Source organism: Dendropsophus ebraccatus, chromosome 2, assembly GCF_027789765.1.
Source record: "Dendropsophus ebraccatus isolate aDenEbr1 chromosome 2, aDenEbr1.pat, whole genome shotgun sequence".
NCBI classification, from domain to species: Eukaryota; Metazoa; Chordata; class Amphibia; order Anura; family Hylidae; genus Dendropsophus; species Dendropsophus ebraccatus.
Window position 1 is genome coordinate 30817787 of NC_091455.1, and position 19427 is coordinate 30837213.

General features: G+C 42.8%; 1 protein-coding gene across 42 annotated transcripts in view; it reads right to left on the reverse strand.

Moving 5' to 3' along the window:
* Positions 1-19427, reverse strand: part of RIMS2 (regulating synaptic membrane exocytosis 2) — a 424384-nt gene that overhangs the window by 164314 nt on the left and 240643 nt on the right. For 27 of the 42 annotated variants that reach the window (XM_069957221.1, XM_069957252.1, XM_069957244.1 and 24 more), the window contains 5 exons: positions 14314-14413; positions 10913-11036; positions 10543-10589; positions 8835-8947; positions 2259-2306 (listed from right to left, as the gene is read on the reverse strand). In XM_069957221.1, the coding sequence (XP_069813322.1) occupies positions 2259-2306; positions 8835-8947; positions 10543-10589; positions 10913-11036; positions 14314-14413 (432 nt within the window). Of the gene's footprint in view, positions 1-2258; positions 2307-8834; positions 8948-10542; positions 10590-10912; positions 11037-14313; positions 14414-18408; positions 18420-18928; positions 18989-19149; positions 19228-19427 lie in introns of those variants that run through there. The other 15 variants (XM_069957250.1, XM_069957246.1, XM_069957251.1 and 12 more) reach the window with 4 other exon arrangements.

The following is a 19427-nucleotide window of genomic DNA, read 5'->3' on the forward strand; positions in this document are numbered from 1 at the left end:
CATGCCTGATGGGGGGGGGGGGGAATAACTAGGCTACCAGGGACATGCCTGATGGGGGGGGGGGGGGACAACTAGGCCACCAGGGACATGACTGATGGGGGGGGGGACAACTAGGCTACCAGAGACATGACTGATGGGGGGGGGGACAACTAGGCTACCAGGGACATGCCTGATGGGGGGGGACAACTAGGCTACCAGGGACATGACTGATGGGGGGATAACTAGGCCACCAGGGACATGACTGATGGGGGAGACAACTAGGCTACCAGAGACATGACTGATGGGGGGGGGGGAATAACTAGGCTACCAGGGACATGACTGATGGGGGGGGGACAACTAGGCCACCAGGGACATGACTGATGGGGGGGGGGACAACTAGGCTACCAGAGACATGACTGATGGGGGGGGACAACTAGGCTACCAGGGACATGACTGATGGGGGGGGGACAACTAGGCTACCAGGGACATGACTTATGGGGGGGGACAACTAGGCTACCAGAGACATGACTGATGGGGGGGGACAACTAGGCTACCAGGGACATGACTGATGGGGGGGGGGACAACTAGGCTACCAGGGACATGACTGATGGGGGGATAACTAGGCCACCAGGGACATGACTGATGGGGGAGACAACTAGGCTACCAGAGACATGACTGATGGGGGGGAATAACTAGGCTACCAGGGACATGACTGATGGGGGGGACAACTAGGCTACCAGAGACATGACTGATGGGGGGGACAACTAGGCTACCAGAGACATGACTGATGGGGGGGGGAATAACTAGGCTACCAGGGACATGCCTGATGGGGGTTAACTAGACTACAAGGGGCATCACTGGGGGTTAACTACAATAGCAGGGGCACTAGGGGAACAATACTATGCCTTGTCCTGGGTGCTGCAAACCCCCGCTACTAACTGCCGCGCACGGTATGCGGCCCTCGAATGATTTTATTAATGCCCGACCGGCCCTCGACATGGAAAAGGTTCCCCACCCCTGATATAGACGTTGAGCTCCTGTAGACTAAATTCCATTTAGTTTGCTGGGATTTTGAATGCTATTCCATGCCATAAAAAAGGTGGAGTGGCCCAAAGGAAGCTAAGAGGAAATATTTTTGCATTGGGTAAATGGAGCTCTATAGATAAGCGTGATGTTTATGCCGGAAAAACTATACCAAGTGTTAACATGATGTGTTCACCTAAGATGTAGCAGAGCGGGATCTGTCTGTTGCAACAATACCGCTTTTACTAGAAATTATCTACCTATACATATGTTTTATCACTGGAAAATCAACTGTCAACCTCAAGCATGTTCGGCATTTGAATACCGGTGGCTGAAGAAGTTGGATGCAGCGCTAGGGAGTCCTGGAGAACATGGGTACAGCCTATGACCAAGTCATACTTTCCAGGCAGCTTTAGGGCTGCATCCAACTTTTCTACAGCCAATGGTAATCAAATGCCGCACGCTTACTTATTTAAAGGGAACCTGTCATAACTTTCATGCTGCCTGAACCACAGGTCAATGGGGGATGGGGTTTTCTGGTGTCTTGACCCTGCCCTACCAGCCTTGATAGCTAGATCCTTCTCTCTCTGTTTGAGTACAAGGAGTGATCTATCGATCAAGGCTGGTAGCGTGGGGAGAAGCACCCTGATGACGTATGGTTTAGGCAGCATGAAATTGATGACAAGTATTAAAGGGAAACTAATACTGGTGCTAGCACTGGTACTAATACTGTAAATCTCAGTGGGTAGAAGTGTATATTAATAAGAAAGTATTGTGGGTTGCATAGGGAGAATTTTTATTACATTTTATTATTTTATTTTTATTATTATTTTTATATATGGTGTTATTAAGATATAATAATACACCACCTATTGTCTGCTATGGGCCTACACCCTGTCTCCACGTGCCTCTGAGTTTATGCTAATGGTAAGTTTTTGTATGATTGGTAAAGAGGGATTTTTAGTGTTAAAAGAATTAGAAATAGAAACACTTGAAATGAATATTTAAGCAGCCACGGAAAGCCTTGTCTCTTTAAAGTTTCCCTATGTGCCACTAGATTCATGCACTACAGTATGGGTTGCTTAGGAGAATGCACAATGCTAGCAACACGCTCCAAAAGATAGGGGAAAACAAACCAAATGTGCAGTTTTCCTCCAATGCATTTTCCAAACTAAAACAAAAAAACAAAACAAAACAAAAAAACAAAATATGAACACACAGCTTTATAGTTAGTGTCAGGCAGAAAAAGCCTTTACCTGGACCCTAGGAACAAAAGGCGCTGTTCTTCTATTAAGGCTTTGGCTCTGGTAAGCGAAATTAAACAAAAAAAAAAAAAAAATAGGGGGGAAAAAAAGCGATAAAACAAAAATCAAAAAGACAACAAGCTGAAATTAAAAAATAATTCAAAATAAAACACAAGTTTTTTTAAATCAACATCGAGAGCAACAAAGTACACACCGAAAGCACAAAGTTATAGCTGGCTGAAAATGCTGGTCAGCTGCATCGCTAATACGTACTACAGATCAATATACTAACATAATGGCAATGCCCTGGTATATTCTTAAAGGAACACTCTGGGCAAACTAATACATAATGTAAAATCCATTAAATGGGTCAAAAAAAATCATCACTTATTGGTCGCATGTAATAGAAGACGGTTAGATTAGTGCTTGTATACAGCGAGGACATTTTAGGGCCTTTATACCAAGCAGAGTGAACATGTACCAAATGTATAAAAAAAACTGTAAAAAAGAGTCATTATAATAAATCTGATTCCTTTCTAGACTGTCTAGTCTAAGTTTGCTCCACTTGACTGTTAGTAAATCTTAGTCAATGTATTAGTTTTACCTGGAGTGTTCCCTTTAAGTGGACCTGTCAGTAGGAAAATATGGGCATTAATAAGCCAATGCTAGATAGGAATAGTGATCATTCAGAACATACCTTGTCCTCACCATCAGAAAGATATAAGCCTTTCTGTTAATATGTAAATCCGTTTTAAGTGCCCAGCATAGCAAGAGCCAAGGCAAGTCTGGATCATGTGCTCTTTATCTAGTGGATGTCACTTTAACAAGATGGGCAAATGCAAGTGGGCCATAGGGCAGTGATATAGAGGACATGGGCTGGGCTCTTGCCACACTGAGGAATGCCAATGGAGGGGACTAAGGTATGACCAAAATCCTGATGACTAGCCTTATCTAGCCATGGGCCTTTTACATTACTGTTTTCCTGCTGACAGGTCCACTTTAAATAACATCTCATTTCACACCTATGTTTTTTAAGGTCAGGATCAAATACCTTAACTAAATGGTTGGTTGTACTTCATGCAAAAGTAGGAATGGATCCCAAAGAAAGAGAATTGTGCGTCTTCATGCACATTACCTTTATATATCTTGTCTTGCAGTATGTAGGCCTTATAGGGCAGCCATAGACTTCTACCTACTTTATCTCCATATGCCTCATGGCATGCTCCTTCAGGTGGTGTATTTTCAAAGTACTCTCGCCTAGAAGCATTGCATCTAGCAGAGACTATCTCTAACATATGTTGCTAAATAGAGCATCCATATACTAACAGTACAAAGCCTCAGAACACTGTGCGTGCCAATGTACCCCCTTATGCGAACAGTTCTGCTATGTGCAAGACACCTAAGGGTATAGTCACACACAACTGATTTCTTGCAAAAATTTCTGTGAGTGAAAACTAGTCCTATTTAGGCCCCCATGCACACATCACGAAAATCTGACAAGAAATGTGGATACATTTAGGGACCCATAGGGTTCTATAAGGCACGGACACCCTTCAGGATTTTACCTGAAAGGTGTCCGTTCCTGAATATAGGTCAGGTATTTATAGAACGTGTTCTATTTTTGTCTGGAATTCTGGCATGGATGCCCCCATAGAAGTCTATGGGGGCATCCAGAGTTACGGATGCTTTCCTGATACCTATCCAGAAAGTGTCCGGAATTACGGATGCTACAATCCTGAAAGCACTCCTCCAGGTTTTCTTACTTCTTATACTGACTACTGTCAGGATACTGATGATTTCTTGAAGCCTTCTGAGAAGAGCAAACCTCGAGCAGGAAACCCAAACTCTCTGCATTTGATTATCGGTGGCTGAAGAAGTTGGATGCAGCCCTGAAGCTGCCTAAAAAACATGGATACAGCCATAGACCAAAGGCTATATCTATGCTTTCCAGGACTCCCTAGGGCTGCATTCAACTTCTTCAGCCACTGGTAATCAAAAGCCAAGCCTTCGGGCTCTGTTCTCGAGGTTTTCTCAACTCTACTTCTGGCCAGTTTGCTGACAGTAAAAATGGACGTGTGCATGAGGCCTTAGGGTGTGTTCAAATGTTCACATTTTTAATTACACTGAATACAAGGCCAGGAATAGATCTGAAAAGACACGATCCGGCACCACATGCGACCGAAATCAAGCGGAGGATTGTAGCCATTGGATTGGAGTGTTTGACCCTTGGCCTTTCCTTTATATGGGTCCTCCATTTATAATTTATCCCAGGTTACATTCAATCATTGCAATTAAAAACCTGAACCTGTGAACACAGCCTTACATGATCGGGATTATTTCAGTATTATGCCCATAGATTTCCCAAAACCCCATTTAGATAAATGGGACTATGGTATAAATTTCCACTGCGTGTCAATAAACCCTGAAGAAAAGCATCGCCATTCTCTTCTCTTTGCAATCTGCAGTAACCATAACAGGAGTGGTATGTGGACCCATCCTAATACATGGCATCTTATGGCAATAATCCTAATATATGTTTCTATGGTCATTTGTACTAAAAATACCAAGAATCTGAGTATAATTCTGCATAGCTAAAAACATAACATAAGTAGCCAACACCTAACACAAGGATATACATATTACAGTTGTAGTAACTGGTATCATGTATTAGATATTGTGGGCTGCAGTCCTATAGTTTACTACATGTACAGTTTTAATTTTAAAGGGTTTGTCCATATCTGCACTTTGCTGAACTGGTTGTCAGGGACACACTGTAAGTAATTTTGCAGTTGTCAGTTCTAAACCCCGGGTTGGCCTTATATGCATGATGCCTTCTGTGGTCTGTGGTGCGCCATATAGTGTGCAAATAGGATTACCATACAGTGTATAACTGAAAGAACCATAGAGGGAGATTTATCAAACATGGTGTAAAGTGAAACTGGCTCAGTTGCCCCTAGCAACCAATCAGATTCCATTTCATTTTCCAAAGAGTCTGTGAGGAATGTAAGGTGGAATCTGATTGGTTACTAGGGGCAACTGAGCCAGTTTAACTTTACACCATGTTTGGTAAATCTCCCCCAACCCATTGGCCAAATAACACCTCAATGCAACTGTCTAAAAGAGAACCTGTCCTCACTTTCTTGGTGCGTGAACCATGAGTCATTGGGGTGGACCATGGAGGCTTTTCTGTCCTACTGGCCTTGATTGACAGATCTCATTCTGTTTAGGTATAAGGGGAAATCTATCAATCCATTGGGTCCGCCTCAATGATTCATGGTGGTTCAGGCAGCATGAAAGTAATGAGTAACAGGTTCACTTTAAGGAAGGGGGTGGGGAACCTGCTTCTATAAAACTACAAATACCATCATGCTTGGACAATCAAAGCCAAATTTTTGGCTGTCCAGGTATGATGGGAATTGTTGTTTTACAACAACTGAAGGGCCGAAGGTTCCCCCCATGCTTAATGTGTTTTTCGTGGGATGGACTAAGCCGAACTGAGCCACTCCCTTCAAACACCCACCAAAGTAATATAATGTATATTACCACCAGTAAATGCCAACATACAGGTTCTATACGATGCCTAAACCAGTGTTTCCCAACCAGTGTCTCTCCAGCTGTTAATTTCCTACGACTTTGACGTGAATTTAAATGATTGGTCAACAAGTAAGCACATAAAGACAATGCACAGAATACATAAGCTAACTTACACAGACTATCCTTAGCCCATTTGGTAAGCCACTTTCTCCATACGTAAAAAAAAAGAACTCTTCAATGATGTGTAGATGTTATATACGGTTACTAATAATAGACACCACCATGGGTTGTGGACGTGCAGTTGGCATTCTGACATTTTACCTGCTGTTGGGAGCATATGGTATCTGTATTTCATGTGACTAAAGGACAGATCAGTAACTGGAGATAATATTAGAAATGCAATGTCCTTGCTCCGACCAGAAATGAGAAGGCAAGAAATATACTTGAAGTTGCACAATAAATATAAGTTGCAGGAGGGTTCAGTGTTTTATACCTCTGGGAGTTAATGGCAAAATATATTAAGATTTCATCTATACCATTGTTAAAGGGCATGTGTCATCAGAAGATACCCTGGCATGTAAATCAGGTTTTTATGATGGAAATGTTTAAGAATTTTTGTTGATATTTTTTTTCTAATTTTCAATTTTACTATCGATATTGGAAATGAATCCTCAAATCTTGCAGTTTTCATTCTGGCCACTAGGTCTAATTCTTCTCAGCATTCTCCTTCTCCTCTCATCATCATTGCAACATCGGCCATAGTTAATACGAAAAAATTTGTTGGCTTGCTGCCTATGGGGTCCCGGACGGGATCCCTAGCGGTGCTGCAAACAACTGACATGTCAGTTTTGTGCAGCCACTATTCATTGAATAGCGGCCGCAGAAATCTCTGTCAGTGCACACTATGAAGCGAGCGGCTCCGGCCACAAGCTTCATATCGTGCAGTGGTAAGTTCTGATGCGGGCGCGCGCTGATGCACCTGCATCAGAACTCTGCGGGACAAAAGATCACTGCAGTACCGGCCGGGATGATCTTTTTAGAGATCGTCCGCTCCGTGACTGGCCGGTCTCTTACGCCATGTGAACATGGCCTAATAGTGAAAGGTGACACCACTATATAGATAAAATGAGATAGGGCCACTTACAATAGGTGATGGTTTCAGCTCCTCTCCCCCCTCTAACCTGCACATTGACCTCTGCACAGAATTAGGTCATTCACAATAGGTGATGGTCACATCTTCTAACCTTCCCCTCTGTTCAATGACCATTGTACAAGATGAGGCCATTCACAATAGGCAATGGCCACAGCTCTCTTCCTCCCTCTCTCTGCACAATGATCACTGCACAGGGTCACAGAGCATGCCTAGAAAACTTTCGCATAGAACCCAATGAGTTAACTCCAGTCTACTGTCTCCCGTGTGGCTGCTGTAAAGCATGTCTTAAATGCTGGTAACCAGAAGCCCAGGTATGATGGCTCCTCCAATAATAATATACCAAAAAAAATCAGAGAATAGAAAATAAAAACAATCTGTGTCAGTGACTCCAATCAGAAAAAAAAAAATTAGGTGACACATTCCCTTTAATCCTGTATGACATACGGTAAGCTATGGTGGCACAGATTTATTATCACACTTATAGGGATAGGTCTGTGTAAAAAAGTGTCATTAGTCGGAGTGACATCTGTGACATTTTGGTGAATGCTGCCCGATGATGATAAATGTTCTCACCACTCACATATGTTCCGTCCTTATGACTGACCTTTCACAGATGTACTAAACTTTCATACTGGTAGATACGTCCCACAGCCGTAACTAACAAGACATCTAGTCGGACCCCTGAGAATAGGCTACCAGTAACAAATCCTGAAGAACCCTAATAATTCAGTGGAAATAGCCCAAATCACCATTTTTTGCTAAGTTAGTGCCAACCATATCCATTGTATAGTACTGAGTGTAATGCACCCTCTATATGCGGCACACTTATTCCACCACTAGGGTAAACATTACATTTCTTTAAGAGCATAGTATTAACTCAGAAAGTGGAGGTGTCTATTTACCCTTGAATAAGGTCCCCTCGGCCTGGCATTTACCGATAAATGTAGTCATCTCTTCAGTGTAATGATTATAAGTGATAAACTACTGCAATTAACCACAAAGCAAAAGCAGCAATGTGTATGAAGGCGTATAACGTTTCCTAATCTCACCCCATTAGAGTCCCCTAGGAGGTGATGCACTAAGAGTCTGTGGGTGGAACGCTATCAAGTAATAAATGTACAATAAGCAAACTGAGCAATGAATTAAACCACCGTGTGACTTTACCAGATGCACTGCAGATAGTCCAGAAGAAAGCAAAGACATGACTACTGGGAAGGGATTAGACAATGATATGGATCAGTCTATGAAACAGAAAGACAAAGACTGGGTTCCGGACCTCAATCCCCTAATATATGTGTCAGAGTGATACTTTGGCCTCCTTTACGTGGTCTGTATACTGTCTGCAACTGTAGATAGTATTGGACCCATTGTAGTCTATGGCTCAGTGCACATGACTGTGGATTCCATGGTCCAGGATTATAAACTGTGTACTGTCCATGATTGCAGGCAGTCCATGGATGACAGTCCCTAAACCATCTTTGCCCTACAGATCGACCGCATGACGGGTCAATAGGGGCAAAGATTCATTTATAAATAAATGCCCTGGCCAAAGTAGAGTTACTTGTTGCCATCTGTCATGACACCTAGCCCATCTTTAATCTGCAACCGCTCCACTTGAGTCCGCCAAGGCCATCCCCCAAATACAGTGTGTTCCCTTTGCTTGGTGTATAATGTGTTTCTACAGATGATAATATCCTGAAAAATAACACCACCCTATAGAAAAAGGAGCCATCGAGAAGTCACGTCAGCAAGTCTCGTATCTACTGGCTACTCTTGTATGTGGGTAAAGGCTTATGAAAAGCAGAGATGGACTGTGTGTCTCAACCGGCAATGACCACAACACTATGAAATCAAGTAAAATACACAGCAAATACTACGGCATAAGTTACTATAGTACATACTGAGAGTTGTCCAGACAGGAACTGGGGAACATCACGCAACATTCCAGGGCTCATGGGGGACGTGACAGATATGGAGGGACGATCCATTTTCTGAGATTCAAAGGAACTAGAACCTTAAGGAAATAAAAAGATGTTAGAAATAGGGCAAACAAAGTAAACTTTAACATTTTTTTATATTTTTTTCCCCTAAAAATTAGCAAGGTCCCCATACACTTAAGACCAGGGATGGGGAACCTACGGCCCTCCAGCTGTTGCAAAACTACAATTACCTTAATGCCTGCACAACTGAAACTAAAGCTTTGGCTGTCCAGGCTTGAATTGTAGTTTTGCAACTAGCTGGAGTGTCAAAGGTTCCCCAACCCTGATTTAGACTTCCAACTTTTGGCTCTTGACGGGTTTGGATGTCTGTACACCATGTACAAGGGTTTTCCCTACCATCCAATGACAGATGATATTGGTGTTGATAGGGGTTCTGCATTATGGAAAATCACTGTACGACCCCTTTGTTTCAGGAGAGATAAGTTAAAGCAAGAGCTTTCTTGCTGTAGCCTCCCCATCCCCCATTCCCAGGACAGGCAGTGGGTATTTGGCTGTCAGTTATTAAAGGTGTATGGCCAGCTTTACAGTTAAAGGGGTAGTGCGGCGGTAAACAATTATTCACAGAATAACACACATTACAAAGTTATACCACTTTGTAATGTATGTTATGTCTGTGAATGGCCCCCTTCCCCGTGTCCCACCACCCCCACCCGTGTACCCAGAAGTGTGGTGCGCTATACATACCTGTCACGTGCAGACTCGTCTCCGATCTTCAGTCTGCGATGTCTTCGGACGGCCCGGCCGAATCCCTCCGAGCGTCCTGAGTGCCGGCCGCCCTCTTCAGCGTCATCAGATGCTCAGCCGCGATTGGCTGAGCACAGTTATGCTCAGCCAATCACGGCTGAGCAGCCAATGACGCTGAAGAGGGCGGCCGGCACTCAGGAGGCCCGGAGGGATTCGGCCGGGCCGTCCGAAGACGACATCGCAGACTGAAGATCGGAGACGAGTCGGCAAGTGACAGGTATGTATAGCGCACCACACTTCCGGGTACACGGGTGGGTATAACTTTGTAATGTGTGTTATTCTGTGAATAATTGTTTACCGCCGCACTACCCCTTTAAGTTGGTGGAGCAATGCTCAGCAAGGTTCACACTGCTTTTCGACACTTATTTTTTTAAGCTCATATCTCAATTTGGTCACCGATAAGTCAGAAAAATCTTAAGGGTGCCTTCACACCTACCGGATCTGCAGCAGATTTTCTGCTGCGGATCCGAAGCGGATTTGACTAAATGAATGAACACAGCATTAAATCTGCACTGTAAAATCCGCTGCGGATACGGTGTGTGTGAAAGCACCCTAAAATGGGATTCTGACGTATTCGTGGTTGGATTGTCATGAGTCCAAATCAATTCTATGACACGAGCGCAGTCCGCTAGTCTAGTGATTTTCTAACTTTGTACTATTTTTCAGCTATGTATCAGTAATGACTGCGAGGACTGTAGCTTCTAGCTGCAGAACTCCCCCAGGCGGCCATATACATTTCGTGGCAATAACAGGAGCAAATCCCATCCTGCAAGATCAGGGCTGAATCCGCCTCCTGCTAAACCAGCTGCATTTACCACATAAAAGGCCAAAGAAGAAATACAATGGAATACAGCATACAACTTACTGGAATCCTGTGGGGCATGTGTGCTATCAGGTATCCTGGGGATATCTCTGAAATGAAAAGTTACACAATGATAACGCGTCATGTTCACAATTTGATCAATGAAGCATTGCTGATCTGTACAAGAATACATTACAAGACCACATTTATACAGATTCTAGAGTAACAACAAAAGGTAACCCAACCATGAAATAACAGCAACATAATCCAATGGCCCTCGGCCTCTGCGGTAAGGAAATGCACAGTAAGGCTCTGCTCATATCTTAGATCCGCCATAAGAATGGAAATAGCGGCAGTGTCGGCTCTGACACATGACGGACACAAGAGCGCCCCCCGGATCCCACTGACTATTCACAGGTTTCTGTATACTTACCCTATCGGTCTGGAGACCACTAATTCTACTTGTGCCTCAGGTTTGGACTCCAGAATTATATTGTAAACTTCTTCGAATGTGGCGCCTTGTAAAATCCGCCCATTCCATTCTAAAACTTCATCGCCTGAGGGGAAACAAATGTGTAAAGGTTACTTAATACAGGGGCCTTCATAGTACATCACAACTTAAAGGGGCAGGCTGCAATGAGACTGCCTTAAAGGGGTTGTTTAGGATTGGGGGAGATTTATCAAACATGGTGTAAAGTGAAACTGGCCCAGTTGCCCCTAGCAACCAATCAGAATCCACCTTTCATTTTCCAAAGAGTCTGTCAGGAATGAAAGGTGGGATCTGATTGGTTGCTAGGGGCAACTGAGCCAGTTTAACTTTACACCATGTTTGATAAATCTCCCCTATGGTTTCTTTCTTCCAGAAACAGCACCTTTCCTATCCTTAGTGCGGGTGTGGATTTTGAGGCTCAATTTAATTTAAGTGAATGGAGATAAAGTGCAATACCACATACAACCTGAGGACAAGGGTGGTGCTTTTTTTAAGCTGTATATTTTTTATTATTATTTTTTTAATCCTGGATAACCCCTTTAGGCTATGTTCCCACAATATACGGACAATGGCCATTGTTTGACACTCAAAATCAACGGCCTTTGTATTGTGTCAAACAACGGCCGTTGTTGCATTGAAAATTGCAATGAAATCAATGCACAGCGGCCGGAAATAACTGACATGTCAATTATTTCAATGCCAATAGGAAACAACAACATTACATTGTGTGAAACAACCAACGGCAGTTGTCTGCATTGACTTCAATGCAAATCGTTGCAGTACGAAAAGATCGTTCGTAGTTTTAATTTAAACAATGGTCGTTCTTTTCATAACGATTATGCTGTGTGAACATTTTTAAGGACTATAATATTGATGACCTGCTCATAGCATAGGCCACTTATGTCAAATCATGGGGGCTGACTTGTGCTATGCCTTGTGGTACTGTGTCTGGTACTGTGCATAGCTTAGCCCTATTCAACGATTAACGACTAACAATAAACAATCGCAAAAAAGATATTACACAGAACGATGGTCGTTAGATACGATCGTTATTGCGATAGTTACTATGATCATTTATTCCTTCTGATCCCAGAAAAACAATGAACAATGTGCAATTACACTGAGCGATTAGTGAAAAAATGCAGAACTTGAGCGAACGAATGTGGAATTACAGCAAACGATTAACAATAATTTTAGGTTTAGATCTAAATCAACGATGAACGACATACGAATGATTTTTCGATCGTTGCCTGCAATTACACAGAACGATTATCGTTTAAATTCAAACGATATAACGATTTTTCGCACAATAATCGTCCTGTGTAATAGGGCCCTTAGACATAGATATACAGTACGTTATGAGCAAGTAACAGAGACAAAAAAAGGCTCTGTCTTTCCTCTATACATGGCCTCCATTTATAATCACTTCCTGGTTTTAGCGGCAAAAACTGCACCATAAACCTGAACATGTGAACACACCCTAATAGTTAATGAACAGGTGAGGCGTGAAGACAATCGGCTTTTTTAACCATTTTATTAAAAATACAAATGAAATCATTGAGGGTTTATTATTGAAACATCCGCCGATACAGCAGATTACGGCTTCACAAGCCTCGGTGCCGGGACGGCTCAGATAAGCTCGGCTACACCTTACAGTAAGAATTGTAAAGGAAATTAGCAACATAAATCATTCCCGCAGATCCAAACTGCTCAGCGTTAGAAAATGACATGACTGCGGTAAGGGGCGATAAAGTGATTTATTCAGACTGACAAATGCACATTTTAACCCTCAACTCCGAGCATTGTGGATCTCTGGAGAGTGTCGTAATGACGTGAATGGCTCTTCGTGACCTGACCCAGAAGTGTGCCCATGCTGCAAACATTACCACATAGGCATGCCACTGTGCCATCCCGATGGAGGGAACAATACACACCTATGAGATGAAGCTGCGGCAGGTGAAGGTCATGGGGATATAGTCAGCTACAGGAACGAATTAATGACCTCAATGGCAAAATTTAGCATTTAGAAAATTTTGCAAAACTTGCATTTTTGGGGGTTTCTAAGGCCTTACTCAGGCGTCCCGTAATCTACGAATCTGTATTTCCATATTCCAGTTAGTGCCTAATGTTGTCTATTGGGCTATTCACAAGATCAGCAGATTACAAGGACGCAAACCAATGCTGGAAAAAAAAGGACATGTCCTAGCGCCCACCTAGATTTTTTTTACGGACCCTCCCACAGAAATCAATGGGATCTGTTATTTTTTACGGCTTGTAACCTGTTTGGTATCTGTATTTCTGTAAAAAAATATGGATGAGTTATAATAAATATGTAAGAAAAAAAAAGGATTTACAGAAATACGGATGCTTTACATATGCCCAATCTGTATCTCATATCAGAGATGCTGCAATGCGGGGGGAAACTCTGGTACAGGCCTACCACGTCCGTGTACCGTGCGAAACAAGGAACGTGGGAATAAGGCCTAACGTCAAGTTCCCCCTACCTGCTTACAGCATACAATATATATGCCACCATAGGAGGAAGTGGAAGAGGAGATGGGTGTTATTTGTCCCTTTAAATAGGTGGTATGGGAGAGAGAGGGAAACTAATCAAGCAGGCAACATACTGCAGGAGGTGGGTGAAGTCAGGCTTATGGGACCGGATGGGACCATTATGGTGAACTTACTATGGCTTCAGCAACGAACGAGCAAGAACTGTCTGGGTTCAACCCGTAGTTTTGGGGCTATATCTGAGGTTAGTCCAGGTGACTAGGTGCTAGATTATATGTGCAGTAAAGTACATTGGCCGTGTCTATTAATGGCCCATGTATTATGTAGGATAACATTTTCCCCACTATAACTTCTTTGTTCCAAAACATGATGTGAATAGGGCCTTAGCCCTCTAGCTGTTGCAAAACTACAATTTCCATTAGGCCTGGAAAGCCAAAGCCAATCGTGATGGGAATTGTAGATGTGCAGCAGCTGGAGGGCCGAAGGTTCCCTATGCCTGCCTTATAGCAATCTATGACATCTCCCGAACCTGATGACATCATGAAGAAAAACAAGGATGTGATCAAGTAGGCCACTCATCTTCAAATTTTCTAGATTTAATGATCCTATTGTTAAAGTATCTAAGCTTAGGTATCTAAAGTTTGTATGAGATAGGAGTTTAAGTATCCAAACAGTGGTCTGAGAACAGTGAGTATGAGATTAGATAAACACAGTTGCTATCAAACAGCGCCACTTTTTTTTAAAGGCTGCGCTTCGTTTTGCACTTAACTTGTGCCAAGCTGCAAAATACAATCCTCATGCAATAGCTGGCAAGGTTTACAACAGCAAAATACCTGGTCGTAGTCTCCCAACAGTGTCCGCCAGGCTTCCTTTCTTCACTTTGGTGATATATGCGCAGAGATGACCAGACTCTGACATTTTGCCTCCTACAACCTGTAGTGGAGAAACACAAGATTAAATTAAAGGAATTGCAAATCTTGAAGAAGTCTGATCATACTTAGGGGTGCTTGAATGTCCTCCTGTTCCTCATCCCAAATGAGACCACTGTCTGGGAATAAAGGGTCATACTTGTGACCTATATCCTATGGGATAGGACCTTGAAGCTATATACCTGCTGGCAGCTTTTTATATACCTCTGAGCTTAATGGTATCTATTAGACTTAGATCTTATATATATATAGATACATGGACAGTCTCATACCAGGGGTTAGATGGGCAGGGGATGGCTTCACAAATGATCAAGTGCAAGAATCCATCTAAGCTCTTTGGGAAACACAAGGATCTGTTATGTATCATAGGGCAGAATGAGACATATAGACATATAGGTGACATTTTACATAAAGCCTTGTTTATCAGCATATCAAGGGATTCAATGATTAAAGAAAGGGAACAGATTTCCGAGGGAAACATATTTAGAACAGGAGGTCATGATCCGAAGCCGCGGTGCTGGAGGCTCCGGGACACTTGAGGATGTTCTACTTTTAGAGCAGGGCTGTTATTCATAAAATCCCCTCTCAGCACACGATATGGAAGCATATACAATAAAAGAACAAGAAATCCTGGGGAGATGCAGGAGGCTATTATGAATAGAAGCAAAGATCAAATAGCAGAAGGTCTGCCGTTCTGCTACAAAGGAAAAAAATTGGCAGATTGCATGTGCCAAGCGAAGCTTTTATGTCTTCAAATGCTATGTTTCTAGGTGTTAAATTATTTCTGAAGAGACTGACACATTCATTTGTGCTGCTCGAGACCCGGGACGTGGCGGGTTTAGAACATGTATTTTGTGCTAAAGAAATTCTGAGTGAAGATAGAAGCCCCTGGAATGGTAACAACTCCGTGAGCCAAATCTGGAGGTGCTACACATTGAGCGGCGCCTTTCAGAAATTTCTCAAAGCCGACTTCATTTCAATGACTGTTATTTACATATTACATGCCAAAAAGTGATGGACAGCGAGTAGGATGCACAGACCTGCAACCAGTACAGGAGCTAATAGGCTGGGGAGAGAATGCAAAACTAGAAATCTTCTCAACAAACCTGACTTTGCATTAACTTTTTCTCTGTTCCTCCCTACAAAAACCTTAAAATGGTACTTTAGACAACCAAAATATTTTAAAAGGGCCCTTTAAAAAATAAGTTATTCACAATATGCTTCATCTACGATCAGCTATAATTTGTGGGGTGCCACCCCAAGAGCATTTAACCCCTTCAAGACAGACCCCTTTGATGCCCGGATGTCAGGGTCAGATTAGTGCAAACTTCCTTCCCGCCTTCTAAGAGCCATAGCGCTTTTATTTTTCCACCTACAGGACTGGTCGGGGTGTCATTTTTTGCGCAATGATCTCTAGTTTTTATTAATATCATATTGGTGTAACAGAACAATTTTGATCACTTTTTATTTTTTTTTTCTGATATATAATTTATCAAAATCAGCAATTGTGGTGCGTTTTTTTTTCCGTTACGCCGTTCACCCTGCAGGAACAATAATGTTATATTTTAATAGATCAGACAATTCCACATGCTACAATATGAAATATGTTCATTTATTTATTTTTTAATAGTTTTATTTTTATAATGGGAAAGGGGGTATTTTAAACTTTTATTGGGAGGGGGTTTATACAGATTTTTAATACTTTTAAAAACTTTTTTTTATTACACTTTTTTTTTTTTTAATACTTTTTATTACAATAGATTGCATATACTGATCTATGCTATGCCATAGCATAGCATAGATCAGTGTTATCTATGTGTGCTCTATGTGATCTATGTATAGCGCCTGCCTGAGAGCAGACTCTACACATAGATCGCCGATCTGACAGGACGGAGGTAAGTGACTTACCCCCGCCTGTCAGCACAAGCGATCGTCCCGATCACTCAGTGACAGATGCTTGTTCTGTCACTGAGTTCCTTAAACGCTGCGATCGCTATAGGTCGCGGTGTTTAAGGGGTTAATGAGACGCAGCTGCGGGAATGCAGCTGCCTCTCATTACCTCCGGCCCCCGACACAATTATGTGTGCGGGATCGCTCTCACTGCAGCGGTCCCGCACACATTAGTAACCCCGACAGTGCAGGAACGTATATATACATTTCTACTGCACGGGGTATGTGCAGTAGGAATGTATATATACATGTTATCAATGGAAAGGGGTTAAATAGGCACCGTCGCTACAAATAACTTTTGGCATATCATCAGACATGTCAATCACAGTAACACATTCATTCTTTGGGTGGACGGCAGAACCTGTCTGACCATGAAATGGAGTCTATGGGACGAGCGGAGAGTAAAGTGGAAGAATCCGCTGCATGTTATCAGCGAGAATTCCTTAGTGTGCACATACCCTAAGTCCTGTAAAAGTCGTTCTGATTCCCTGGTAAAATCTGGAATGAGGGAGACCAGTGTTTCCTTCCAAATTTCTCCGGGGAATCAGAATGCTTTTAAAGCAGAACAACAAGACAAAATAAATTGATGACTAATCCATTAGATTTGGGCTTGGCAAATCTCAGGCCTCATTCACATTTCTGCAAAATTTGTCAGTAATTGCAGATCCGCAGTTACGGACAAAATTATATCCCATTGTTTTCTATGTGCTGCTGCAAAAAAAATATATATATGTCCTAGTGTGGACTGTAATTACGTCACAGACACACCAACAGTCTATGGGATCCGTATTTTATGCAGAGGTAACTCCTACAAAAAAAATACGGATCCGCAATTCTAGCTAGAGTCTCTATTTTGACAGTCTCCTTTTTTTTTTTTTTTTTTTACAGATCCACAAAAAATACGGACAGACTAATTTTTGCATATTACGGACACAAAATTGCAGACTCACAATATGGTCCGCAACAATGGACTGATGTGTCAATGAGGCCTTACTGTAGATTTTCTCAACTCTACCCTATTTTTAAAGGGATAATCCAGGCTTAGAAAAACATGGAAGCTTTCTTCCAAAAAGTCACCTTTCTTGTCCTCAATTTGGGTGCGGGTTTTGCAGCTCAGTTCCATTGAAGTCAATAGAGCTAAATTGTAATACCACACACAACCTAAGGACAGAGGTGGCGCTGTTTTTGCATGAGTGTAGGTATGTTTTTTCTAATTCTGGATAACCCCAGAGAACTGAGGCATGCTCCAACTTAGATGTGTATTATGGAACTGATGGAGGCCATATGGCAGCACGCAGGGAGCCTACAGCTCTGTAGTGTTATGCCGCAGGGCCATCATGTGTCTCTGCATACATACTGAGCTGGCTTCTTAGATTATCTCTTTAACTGTACTGTTGTGTCTCACCTACTAAAATGTCTGAGCAGAGATGAGGAAATTTGGCCTTCCAGCTGTTGCAAAACTACAACTCCCATCATGCCTGGACAGCCAAAGGTTGTCCAGGCATGATGGGAGTTGTAGTTTTGCAACAGCTGGAAGGCCGAAGGTTCCCCATCCAAAATGTAACAACAACCAAAAAGTATTTTCTTGTGAATCTTTCAGATAATCTGGGAGGAGATGATCCGGCTTCTTCGATTGCACGGTGCCCCTATTTCTGCTGACCTTGCTTTGTCTAAATAACATGGCCTCTCAATTAAATATCATTTGATTTTTCAATTAAATATTCTCCCAAACTGTAGAAAGCCGATTATTGCAGCTCAGAATGAACCGCGCTTTGGTAATCCATAGTATTTCATAGGAATTTAAGCTGTACATCTGAAAAGCAGCCAATGTGTCATATTAGGAAAGTGATAGTGAACAGAACCTATTCATAGTACGCTGTATGTACCGTATGTTATAGGATACCCAATACAATAGCACGGCCTGGGTAAAGGGGGTAGGTGGGGCAGGCAGTGGCCTAGGGTGCCGCCATTAAATAGGGGGGGGGGGGGGGGGGGGGGGCCTTACATGGACACTGTGGGCCTTACTAAACTACTCATAGCAACCATTACCTGATCTATGATTGGTTGCTATGGGCAACAAGGCCCCGCCAAACTAACTGATTAAAATGGTCTAACAGGGCCTGGCTTTGTTATCCATGGCAACCAATCATTACACCACCATAAAAACATGTAAACTCTTAATGGCTGATATAAGGGATGGGACAAGTTAAAGTTAATGGCGTCCCACTAACCTTGTCCTCTAAAGCTCTTTCTAAATATGATAGCAGTCTGATAGACATGTGTAAAATACATGATCCCATGTTGTACCTTTCCCAACCATTCCTTACTGTTGTTATCCATATAGGTAAACAATTTAAGGCCTAGTTAACACAATGTAAAAAATAAGGGCAAAATACGACCGAATTTGGATCAATATGGCCTGAAATAAAGATCTTGCTCTTTGTTTTAGGCCGTATTTATCCAAATACGGACGTATTTTGCTCTTATTTTTAATTTGAGTGAACTAGGCCTAAAGGAAAAACATACATTTTCTCTCCCCCCTTCCATAGCACATTATGCAACTACCTACTCAACCAATCCTTGTCCAGTGCCCAGTTGTAATAGCTAAAGCGCTGGATTAGGGTAGGGCCACACTGCGTTTTACAGTCCGTTTAACATATACGTTAAATGGGGGGGAAAAAACAGGTGCGTTTTTCCATTGTCTTCCAATAAAAACAAATCAAAGCAGGTCCCTTTTTCTGTTCTTTAGCCTACACAAAACACGTTTACACAGAACACGTTTTTCTGTACCTTTAAAGCAGGGGTGGGGAACCTCCGGCCCGCGGGCCGCATCCGGCCCCTGACACCTCCGGATGCGGCCCGCGGCTCCCCTGTGACATGCGCTGCTCTGGAGGAGAAGGAGCCGGCATTCACAGCTTCCTCCTGTGTCTGTGACAGTTACCAGACACAGGAGGACGCTGTGTATGCCGGCTCCTTCTCCCCCAGAGCGGCACACGTCTTCTGCGGTTTGCGGCTCTCCTGTCATGTGCGCCGCGGTGGTGAGGCAGGAGCCGGCATACACAGCATCT